At 40.9% G+C, this 12029-nt stretch overlaps 1 protein-coding gene across 25 annotated transcripts in view; it reads right to left on the bottom strand.

Moving 5' to 3' along the window:
- Positions 1-1010: 1010 nt before the first annotated feature.
- LOC309491367 (uncharacterized protein) overlaps positions 1011-12029 on the bottom strand; it is a 14891-nt gene continuing 3872 nt past the window's right edge. For 6 of the 25 annotated variants that reach the window (XR_014203063.1, XR_014203064.1, XR_014203065.1 and 3 more), the window contains 19 exons: positions 11788-11994; positions 11538-11681; positions 9780-11403; positions 9491-9598; positions 9183-9269; positions 8830-9070; positions 8530-8750; positions 7945-8107; positions 7745-7846; positions 7532-7642; positions 7334-7415; positions 6031-6214; positions 5529-5695; positions 5330-5409; positions 4501-5232; positions 3603-4430; positions 2671-3439; positions 2483-2571; positions 1011-2143 (listed from right to left, as the gene is read on the bottom strand). Coding sequence is in view for 1 of the 25 variants with exons in the window: in XM_082190393.1 (XP_082046519.1) it covers positions 7610-7642; positions 7745-7846; positions 7945-8107; positions 8530-8576 (345 nt within the window). In the remaining 24 variants the exon portion in view is untranslated. Of the gene's footprint in view, positions 2144-2482; positions 2572-2670; positions 3444-3595; positions 4431-4500; positions 5233-5329; positions 5410-5528; positions 5696-6030; positions 6215-7333; positions 7416-7531; positions 7643-7744; positions 7847-7944; positions 8108-8529; positions 8751-8829; positions 9071-9182; positions 9270-9411; positions 9599-9779; positions 11404-11537; positions 11682-11787; positions 11995-12029 lie in introns of all 25 variants that reach the window. The other 19 variants (XR_014203073.1, XR_014203076.1, XR_014203070.1 and 16 more) reach the window with 19 other exon arrangements.

Here is a 12029-nt window from a genome sequence, read left to right as displayed (position 1 = left end):
TACAATTATAAATGAAAATTTCTAAAGACAGTTAATCTTACATAGAATATCACAAAAATATTAACAACTTGTTTTTTCAACATCTTCAGTGAAAGTGCACACAGTGAACGTTTCAATGGCAAGAACAAAAACAATCTGTGAATGTCCTATTACAGGCGGAAAGGTACAAAAAAGATGTGAAATCTAGCAAGTGCACACATGATCTATAAACAGTACTAAAATGGAAGTGGTGCCATAAGATCGCTAACGATTTCAGCAGCTTTCAGTCCATAATGGCGGACGCGCCTCCACAGCGCCATCTACAAACTGTTACCCATAACACAACAGAGTTTCGCCTCTTGGGCTTCTCTTTAGCTGTGGTAAAGTATGCAAACACCACGTGAGCGGTCAATACGGGAACCAGAAAGTGTCCGACTTCACGTCTCCGTTTGCAGCTCCTCCCCGCCTGCACGCGGCTACTCTCGCCGATCGGTTACATCCAGCCGCAGCCGATGTCGAACACACCTATTGTGTACTGCAGGCTGTGGGTGGGTATATTTATGCTCCGTCTCAGTTCAGTAATATTAATTTGATTATAATGTAAAATAAGTAGAGTTTTAGAGTATTTTATGTTTGTGATTTGGGTTGGCTAATATTTTGACCATTGCATTAAAATATTAACATATATTTTGTTAGTTATATCACCTTTTGTGAACTTGTGAATTTTGTCTGTTTGAGTTTGATAGATGTGATACAGACTTCGACCTCTCTGAGTTTTTACACTGAAGAAGAGCAGACACTTCACTTCAAACAACAGTGACCAACTTGTTCTGTTGGAGAATGGGGGTAATGAATCACTAGATCTGTACAGCTCATTCACATTTATTCGTACAAGTGTCTGTTCTATGTGTGACAGTTTGTGAGTGTTGGGCAATATTCTGTACACCAGTGAAGTGCAGTGCTTATATGTTGTATTATTTATACCTAATGAAAACACTTGTATTAGTAAAAGAAAAGAATGCAATTAAACAATGAGTTAAGGGACATTTTATTCCGGGGACACGAAAGAACTATACACAACAAAGCACAACATAAAAATGAACAATAAATAAAATGATGTCAACAAGAACAAAACTGATGAACTGCCAGAGACTGTGAAAAAATAAATAAGAAAAATATATCTTCTAGAAAATATTATTGAATGTTTTAGTTATGCAATACCAATATAGTCACATCCTCACCTGGTGGTGTTTTAGTTTTTTTCTTTTTTTTTAAACCAAGGATGAAGCAAATACAGTAATTGATAAAACATGTATTCTTTTTAAATTAAGTAAATTATCCAATTTTTCTTGCTTACAAGAAAACAGTTCCCAACACTGTTGAGGGGCGGATCATAAAAAAAATCACTGTCATTATCCACAACCAAACTATTTTCAAGGCCACCCCTCGACTAGGCCAAATATTTAAGAACCCAGAAACCACAAAATCAATTACATGAGTGAGAGAGAAACACCATAATCAAATTTTAGCTGGGTGTCCACACTGATGTCACAAAGTGCCAAAAGGGTTTGTTGGGATCAGGAATCACATTTAGTCTTATTACTTGCCCTGCAATACCTTTCCTGCCAAAACATCCCCTGAATTCCAAATGATGCTCCCCTTTTGGACCACTTATACTTTCTAATATGAAGCAAGCTTTTCCGTGTGAATCTACAGGCTGAGACGTCACTCAGGACTTTATCTTTAACTCTTCATCACAATCTCAAGCCGCTGATCTGTTAAAGGATTTCCCCATTTATCACACAGCTGCATGACCAATGGTGTGTCAAAGCCATGGCCATTTATGACCTGGAAAGGTATATCTGGCTTCTCCAGCAGAATTATCTTTGCCGGATGTCCCACAGTAACTTCAGTTCGCACAAATTCCTTTATGTCCTGATACTTGAAGCAAAAACTCTTTTGGGCCAAGAGAGAATGGCCAGCCCTGTCCAGGTCTGCTCAGACAGGCACTTCATTATGGCCTCATCTGACTCTGTGGCGAGGTTGGAAGCCGGTTTCCACAACCGTTGAATCTCCTCGGGTTTTGGGTAGTTGGACCTCCACCCCTCCTGCCCAATCAGCCTTGACAACTTTGCGGTCGAAGGCTAGTGGACTTTGAAGTGTGCTGAAAGACAAAATCAAATCACTTTACTCAGACGATCACTTTTTTGACTTCAATTTTGAGTTGGGCTTGCTGCGTTTTGATAGAGAACGTGTACGGTACAAAAAGTTTTTTGGTGTATAGTTTGTATAACTAAAAAAAAAAAAAAAAAAAAAAAAAGTGGTTTTGACCAGAAGATCAAACATTTGGCTAACTGTGTGATGTAGGTGTTTGTTGCTGTGTTAAAGGTTTAGAAAAATTACCATAATCATTGGTAAACGCTTGTTGGCGACAAACAAAAAACACCTGCAGTGTCAAGTTAAAATGAGCGACATTGCTGTATTGGTGGATTCGGAGACTTACACAGAAGATAGTCCTGTCTCTGGGCGTACTTGATATCTACGTATATATCAAGACTATGAAATACTTTTTTTCTTTTTCCACTCTGAATCCTAGATAACAACGAAAAATGGTCACTTACTAATGCATACGTGCTGTAAACATTGCATCATATTGCAAGCGTAGAGTCGTTAAAATAGAGATGTACTTACCGTCAAGGATTCCACAGCTCTTGGGCGCTGCATGTGGGCAAAAACCAAGACAGCCTCGCAGTAGTACCTATGCATGGTCCTTTCTCTGTCCCTGAGTTTTCTGCCCAAAACCAGATCATGAGCCATCCTCTTTACTTCCAGCTTTGCCACTCTTAAGATTGTCTGGCAGTACTGCAAGCCCATAAAGAAAGAACCTGTTAGGACGAAACAAAAAACAAGACAGGTTTACTAAAGATACCGCACTCGAGATGATGTGAGACAAGACGGGCGCACACATGGACCCTAAATGCATTAAAATAAAAAAATATATAAACACAAAATGAATGTCTTGTGTCAGGTTGTGTCTTGTCATCATGGGTCTTGTATGACTTTGTTTCAAACCTGTAAGAATTTCTTTTTTCTGCTGAACACAAAAGAAGATATTTTGAAAAATGTCTGTAACCAAACAGTTGATGGACCCCATTGACTTCCATAGTAGGAAAAAAAAATACTATGGAAGTCAATGGGGTCCATCAACTGTTTGGTTACAGACATTTTTCAAAATATCTTCTTTTGTGTTCAGCAGAAAAAAAATTTTTTTTACAGGTTTGAAACAACTTGAGGGTGAGTAAATGATGACCGAATTTTCATTTTTGGGTGAACTATCCCTTTAAACAAGAAGACACAAATTAAGCAATGCTAATACTTATCTTAACAAATAATAATATGTGGTTGCGCTGCTTCTCTCTCCGCAGAGCATGGGCGGTCTGTATCCACAAGGCCAGAGCATCTCCCTAAAATTGGCAAGACAACAGGAACCAAGTATGTAACCACACAAATACATAAATAGTATGTAACACTCTTTGCCGAATGAAGAATGTAGATTTCTTCATCAGAACTGTGAGTAAGAATGAGCTGGTGAGTTAATTATTTATTTTTTAATAACCTTAAACATGCCTGAAGCATAGCAGTTTGGCTGAGGTCCATCAGGTCCCTGGGCCAGTACCTTTTGGTCAGATCTCCTTCAGTCAGTCCGACTGCTGCACTTTTGTAGAGATGTTGTCCAACAGATCGACCATTAGGTTGTCAACCTCATTGAAAGCCGGTGAAAGTTCACCTCCACCTGTTCACATGTTCAAAGGCCAGAGCATCTCTCTGAAGGCCTTAGGGAGACAATACATTACATTTCTGTGGCTGTGGTCTATCTGGTCGGGTATGAATGAACATATTTCCATGAATTTGAACTTCATCAGAGGCGTGCTGTGTCTGCGTCTCACAGTCAGTGTGTATGTGGCAAAGGTTTGTTCCTGCGTCCAGAGCAAAGCGGTACAGTCTGATGAAGTCTTTATAAAGCGGAGCACATACCAGCCATGGCTCTCCAAATCTCACCGCTCCAGTGAAGAGGAACTCGCTGTAAACAATGAACAAAAATACATTAGCAACATAGTAAAAAGTAAGAATGTACAGCATGTATGTCCTCCCTTGGTCCAGCATCTCAGCGCGCACATGCCAGAAGCGCATGTCAAATCACTGGAAAACAAAAACAAGTCTGTGACCTCTGCTTTTTATAGAGATGCAAGAAAGGATTTTAAGATCTAAATCTGTATCGATTATTATTCACCACTATAGCCGTAGTCATATCTTATGCCGTACATACAAGTGGAAGTGTGTGATTTTTTTATTTTATTTTATGACTCACCTGGCCCTGGACCTGTTGAGATGCATAAACAAATGCTCTCCTGCTGGCTTCTTTGAAGGCCCCGGGGGAGCCTCTGAGACATCTTCAGCATTTTAAAACGTTACTTGTAGAATGAATAAACATATTCAATGTTGAGCAGTGGAGAGACTTACCGAATCCCGAACTAGCACTGAATATAGTTCCAGATGGCTCTACGGAGCATGGAAGTGTCCACACCCTGGTGTCTGGCCATTGTGTTGTGTTGCACTGATGAGGGCGGAGCTGCTGGAGTGGGACTCCCTGTCGGTGGAGACACCGTTCCTGCGGGCTTCTTTTCAGACACCATCTTCTCCGACTCACTGAAAACCAGACATTGTGTTAGAATGAATTGTGTCATTTCTAATGACTCACCTGGATGCTGGATGGGTCGAGGAAGCACTGCTCTCTCCTGGGATCAGTAGTGCTTTAAGCACACGGGCTGGTGCGCCTCCTCTTTCTGCTGTGTGGCTGGCTGAGCTGATGTACAGAGACCCACAGAGAAAGAAATCTAAAACGCTCTTTGCCACTTACATGCAGAATGTAGATTTCATCATCAGAACTGTGAGTCAAAATGAATAAAATTTTAATTACCTGAAGCATGGCAGTTTGGCTGAGATCCGTCAGGCCCCACTTGTCCTTTTATTGAGATTAATTTCTCTATCATTTGAGGTAACAATTTGCATAGTTTTGCATGTCCAATCACTTATTTCCTGTAAGCAGTGACCTTTCAAGAATTTGATGCCTTGGAAACAATAGAACTATATTCATACCTGGTTGTGTGGGCAGACAGCATGTCTGTCCTACGCCCGGTGCATTAGCTGAGACGGTCTCCGAGGGCACGCCATCACTGTGTTCCTCTGAAAGTTCTGCGAATGCAGTTATATGACTGACATTTGAGAATGGCTCTAGCCATAAAATGCCATTTTACATCCAGACTTAAATCCACGCCAAAATCCATCTCACCATCATCTGCTTCATTTGTGCAAAAAGGTCAAAATCTGACACAGCGTCCCTCTGCTCAGCTCCTCAGAGAGCTCCAGAACCTGCTTGGTCAGATCATCTTCAGTCAGAGAGCTGAATTTGTCCATGTCACATGGAGGCATAACGTCGCTAAGTTCCAAACTGTCGTTTATTTTCTTTAACATTTCATATCTCTCCTTACCCTTCACCTGCACGATATATATGTCCCCTGATGCTCAGCTTGGCCTTCTTGCTGTCCTCCTTTGGACCAGGCCTACTCGTCCAGCCATTCCAGGTTCAGGCCCTCTCCCCGGAAAGACTTTCTCTTCACACCATTGTCAAGTTTGCCGGAGACCTATTCCATTATTCCTAGTTGTCAATTAAAAAAAGAGGGAACATCTGTAGCATGTTTTTGCATAATAGGGGTTAAAATGAAAAACTACACAGTGAATGCAATAAAATAAAAACCTTAATTTTAAAATGATAAAATTAGCTTTTGAATGTAACTTAAAGCCACTTTGCTTTCAGTCAAATCTCAAGCTTTCTTTTTGTGTTTTGATTCATATTCAAGGTTAGTATTTGTAGTTTAGTTACTATTGTTTTTTCTGTAGTAAAAGAGAGGTGGTCAAACTGGCCTTGTTTCTTTGAGATGTACAAAGTAGATCTCATCATAATCTAAAAATAACTAAAATAATAAGTTGTACCTGCTTTACCTGGGCAACTGGCTTTTCTGTAGTCTGCCTTCAGGATCTGGCAGCATAGCTGAATTAAAAAACACACTGACGGTCTGTTACCATGGAACACAGCGTGGAGCACAGATGGTCGATGTTACAGTGACGCCAGGATCAGAACTTTAGACTGGATGGTGCGTGGGGACCTAGGGGCCATCTGCATGAACATAAATTTACTAAAATGCCTGTACAAAAACTTTTCTTACCAAACAATATTACCAAAGATTATTTCTGTTAATTTCAGAGTTAATTCAACAGCAGTGATGTAGATTCAACATCATAGTGTAACATTGATTCAACAATATTACCATTGATTATTTTTGTTAATTTCAGAGTTAATTCAACAGCAGTGATGTAGATTCAACATCTTAGTGTAACGTTGATTCAATATTACCATTGATTATTTTAGTTAATTTCAGTATTGATTCAGCATCGGTGATGTAGAATCAATCATAGTGTAATGTTGATTCAGTAGCATAACTATTGATTTGTTGTTCAACAGTTTCAACATTAACTGAGGGTGCAAAAGTTATGTTAATAAAATATCACTTTGTAATGTTGAATAAATACTATTACCGTTGATTTTTGGTTGAAATCTCAACATTGCTTCACCATTTACTGAGGGTGCAAGAGTGATGCAAAAACAACATCACTTTGTAATGTTGAAGCAATATTAACACCATTATTTTGTGGTTGAAATCTGAACATTATTTCAATATTAACCGAGGGTGCAAAAGTGCCTATGCATGGTCCTTTCTCTGTCACCGAGTTTTCTGACCATACCCAGGCCATCCTCTTTACTTCCAGCTTTGCCACTCTTAAGATTGTTTGACAATCTTTGAGTACGGCAAGCCCATAAAGGAAGAACCTGCTAGGACTAAACAAAAAACCAAGACAGGTGTAAGGGATCCGCTGGCAAGTGTTGATGAGAACCCAAGTGCAGTTTGTTAATAAACATACCAAGATCAATCATAAAACAAAAGCACAGCGTGGCATGAACTTGGAACAAACCATGACGCTTAACAAACAGTGAAACAAAACTTGACAAAGACACGTGGCAAACAGAGGGCCTAAATACACACAAGACTAATAACAAGACAAGGGACACCTGTGAACAATGAAACAATTAACTAATGACAACATGACACATCAGACAAGGGAACACATGGGTAGATTTTGGTGGGTGGGTGAGATCCTGCCAAGTCAAAACCACCCAAGTCAAAACCTAACTCGCACTCAAGTTGAACACAAGCCCCACCCAAATCTACCCTCTCACCTTTGTGCTTTCAACGTCTGCTTCATTCTTCTGTGGATGGTACATGGCTTGGGCTTTTGGTGTCTGGGAGTGATTTAGGGACCTAATAATAAAAAATATTTTGGAATATTAATATATAAAAAATATTAATATGTTTTGATTCTATGAAAAAATGTGCAACACAGTGACACGGCATCAAATGTGATTTTCTCAACTCGCCGATTATGCCAAAATTCACCGGGGCCCCACACCCAAACCAAACGAGCTAGAGGCACGGCAGCTTCTCTCTGTACATAGTTATTTAGCTTTTCTCTGCCGTGACCATGGAACCTGAAAAAAAAAGTTATGTTGAACTCACCTGTGATTTTGGTTTAATAGATAAAAGGAGTTAAAAATACCTTGTCAACTCCTTGTTGACCTTTTTCAACATACCAGCTCGTATACTGTCCAAAGGACTGATGAAGTCTCTGCAGTCACTGAAGAGACTTTTGTCTTTGGTGTGGATGCTGTTGGACGAGATAATATTTCATGAACCTTAAAGAGAGAAAGAAATGGCTGTTACAGTCAGAAGACAGCCTATCTGATAATTATCAGTTGACAGTTACATGATGTGTTTGTTACACAGTACTGACCTCTTGAGACTTTTCCAATAATTGAGCACTGTCTGCTTTGAGTTTCGTTTCCGTCAGTACTTTTGTCAGTACATTAAAGTACTCTTGCACCTTATCCACCTCTCTAACAAACAACAGGCTCGGCTCATTGGGGTCCAAGCATGAACCTGAAGACAGATTCCACCTGTAATTATACATTACACATTAAAATCTGCAGGGCTGAATGTAAAATAGGTTAACATGTGACCACAACACACAGTTTATGGATAAGATAACAAAATACAAAGTGGGAAAAAAGCCTTTTATGATGGGCATCAGTTCAGTTCTAGAGCTGCTGAAATTAGATCAGTTTATGTTGATATTCAATAGCGACTGGTATTCACATTGTATACACTAAAGGTGCAATCACATTAGTGCTATTTTGGTAAAATTTCTATGGTTGGTCAGCACCACGTTGCCACGTAACCAACTTAACCATGAGCAAAATCTGCGTTGGAAAACTTTTCCACCCTCATGTCAAACTCCCAAACGTGCAAATTCTTATTGAAATTTCACTAGGCAAAGGTAAATGTGACCGCACCTTAGGCGAATATACTTTACACTCACCTCAGAATAAGTGGGGAGTGGGGGAACTGGAATTGGGGTGCGTTCATGAAAATGGGACTGTCTCCTCCATCATAGTCATCCAACAGAGGTGTGAGAGGTTGATCTAGGCTGCAATCACGTCTAATGTCACAGTAGCTTGGTGGGGCGGATGATGGAATTCGCAGGGACAACCTTGTTCATCCATCCTCTGCTCTCGGCTCGTGGACGCAGCAGACTCATGTCTACAAGATCAATGAATGACTGCTTTGAGTAGCAACATTACAAATAACCATCTTGTTCATTAGACTTCAGATTGCTTACCGTGTTCAGCAATCTGCTCTTTTCTCAGCAGCCATCTCAAAGGCCATCCGGGCGTCACTGCTGGATTGTTGTATCTAGAACACAGGGCAACATTAAAATGCAAAATAACAAGCGGACATTTGCAACATGTGCAGTTGCTGGTTCAGTCTTGCCCTGTGACTCTTGACGGGCCTCCTCCAAAAAGGGCACGCAGATTATGACACAGTCTCCCAGCAGCTTCTCTCTGCCGGAACCATGGAATCTGAGGGGAAAAAAAACAAACAAAAAAACAGCATTGTTGAACTCACCTGCAAATTCGGTTTAATAAATAAAGGAATATATTAGAGTATTACACCGTTAGAGTAACTGCTCACATGTCTTTAACAGAAAATATCTGTGATGGAGCTGCTCACTGACACTTTGCTGATTGTAGGGCTAGATGATCTTGATGGAAGCTCAGTCTGAATCAACATAAATTTACTTGAAGACTGTGCTGTCTAAAATGCCTGTACAAAAACTATTGCATTTTTACAAGCATCTTCACAAGCTTCAGATCATATATACACATATTATATGCACTTCTCTCTGGGCTGTGACTCTGACCTGAATGTCACGACTGCACTGAGTAGTCAGCAAATACAAAAACCTCATCCACCGAACACATGGGGGTTTTCGTACTTGCCTTAAACGCCTGACCGAATCCCGAACTTGCATTGGATCTAGTTCCAGATGGCTTTACGGAGCATGGAAGTGTCCACACCCTGGTGTGTGGCCATTGTGTTGTGTTGCACTGCACAAACATATTCATTTGTATAGAGGTTTTTGCAATAGACAGAAAGAAAATAAAAATACACTGTAATCACATTGACTGTGGTATACTAGAGTTTAGAAATATTGGGAGAACAGACTCCTCCACTTGACAAAAGTCCCAGACCATAATGCGATAATAATTGAACAGTAGAGTTTGATACCGTGCTGTGTGGCCATTTTGTTGTTCGTCAAATTGTGGGGATGGATTCCCAGATGATAGCAGTCCCTGGCGAAATAGTCCCATTTATCGACGTCAATGCCATTTCCTGCGACTGCTGTGGATGCTTTTGTTGAAGCAGTCGTGCACGTTGCTGAGCAGGCGTAGTCAGGCCAAAACTGAAAGTAGAAGACTCTTGAAGTCTTCTTCAAGTCCTGAAATATGGGCACAACAACAAGAACCTCATTCATCAAATACATGTGGTTCTTGAATACTTGCCATAAACGCTTTCGTCAACTTGCTTCTTCTGTTGTTCACATCGCTGTGTTCATCAGGCAGGCAGGAGAGTTGTCTGTTGTCCATCATACGGCCACACCCTGCCGACAATGTTACACCTGTACCTGGAACATACAGGGGAACTACAAAAGGACACGACTGAATAAGTATGAGACTGACTCCACGTAATGTGACTGCCTAATCGCTTCAGCCAGAACCATAGAAATAATTAGGTTACCCTTTTAGGATTTTGAAACATTCTTTGCCACGTACATGTGGGATGTACATTTCGTCTTTAGAATAACTGGAGCATTACACTCATTGGACTCTATGCTAGGAGGATGAGAGACTACAAGAATACTATTAAACACAAACAATACATTCTCTTATTGACAATATATCATTGAACTAAAAATACCCATGTCTGAACAGACACGACACAGACAATAGGCACTGCCTCCTGGTTCAACTCTCTTTAGCCCCTGGATCACTGGCTTAACGTCACGGTGTTCATCAGACGGCAGCCTTGTCCAGTCCATTGTACTTGCAGTGCACTTACCTGGTTTTCCGTTGCCCTTGTAGTGTATTCTGATCCTGCAGATCCGACATCCGGCAGAGCTTCAAAAGCGATGGTTAAATGCATTGTGCATAAGTTAGAATGAGTGACATACAGATAGGATGTAGTGAATGATCGTGTTAGCGCGGCGCCAACATGTTTGTTTTTGTTGCAATGCATTATGGGAAGTGACATTTTTTTGTCCACATTAACAATAGCGTGGTAGAAGCAAAGACGTCATATCCCAGAGTGCTTTGCAACAAAAACTTACATGGCTGCGCTCGTAGCACTAAAGAACTATAATCACAACGCAAATATCTCAGCGAAAACTCAACGGAAACAAAACTCAACAGACCGAGCTCGTTGGAACCGTCTTGACGAACTGAAAAGAACGATATAAGTTTCATGATTTCAGTGGGCGCACGGTGACGTCACGATCTCAGAAGAAAATATGTTCACTTGTCGTTTATCTTCTTCAGCATTTCAAATCTCTCCTTACCCTTCACCTGCACGATATAGAATACAGTTTTTGCATCAGACATGAAGATAAGCCGGCCTTTAAACTGATTTCCTATTGATGTGCTACAGCAAAAGACAATGTGATCTATTGTAGCTGAAATGTCTTTTGCTGTAGCACATCAATAGGAAATCAGTTTAAAGGCCGGCTTATCTTTTAAGATTAACATAAAAATCTGCGTGGCTGCGCTGTCTCTCTCTCCGCAGGGCCTGGGCTGCCTGTATCCAGAAGGCCAGAACATCTCCCTGATCTCCTCCTTGGGGTTAGAATGGCCTCTCCCTAAAATTGGCAAGATGACAGGAACCAATGTAGCAACCACACAAATACATAAATGGTGCATAACACAAAATGGCAATTATTACAAACAACTCAAAAAAAAAACCTGAAGTGCATGTCTGAAGTGCATGTCACACCTGGCAGAAGTCTGTCCAAGTGCTGCAGTCTATGCCTCCACCCTGGGAGACGTCCGTGTGCTCCCAAGCTGCTCATCTTCATCCTCACTTTTGGCAGATAATGCACGGTTGAGAGGGAACACAGTCGTCACTTTCGTCCCCAAGCTGTTAAGCAAAGATTTTTAAATGTCTTAAAAGCATGAAAGAAGTCAAAGTACCGGTATAATTTAAAGTGCACTTCACTTCAATCTTAAAGATTAAGGTGCCATACCTGGTTGCGCTTCCGTACTGGGAGACGTCCGCGTGCTCGTCTTCGCTGCTCATCTTCATCTGGACTTGTGCGCCTCATCTTTCTTCTGTGGGTCTGGGCAACTGGAGTACCATCGAACACAGAGTGGAGCACAGATGGTTCCAAATCGAACCCATCCTCCTGGTACCTCCTCTTACTCCTTCCCAAAGGCCTTGGTTGCAACAACTCCTGTGGTCAAAAAGAAAACATCTCTCATCACAATA

Source organism: Leuciscus leuciscus, assembly GCF_965113295.1.
Source record: "Leuciscus leuciscus genome assembly, contig: HAP1_SCAFFOLD_153, whole genome shotgun sequence".
Taxonomy (NCBI): Eukaryota; Metazoa; Chordata; class Actinopteri; order Cypriniformes; family Leuciscidae; genus Leuciscus; species Leuciscus leuciscus.
Note: the sequence above shows the minus strand (reverse complement) of the source record. Positions and strands in the feature narration are given on the sequence as shown.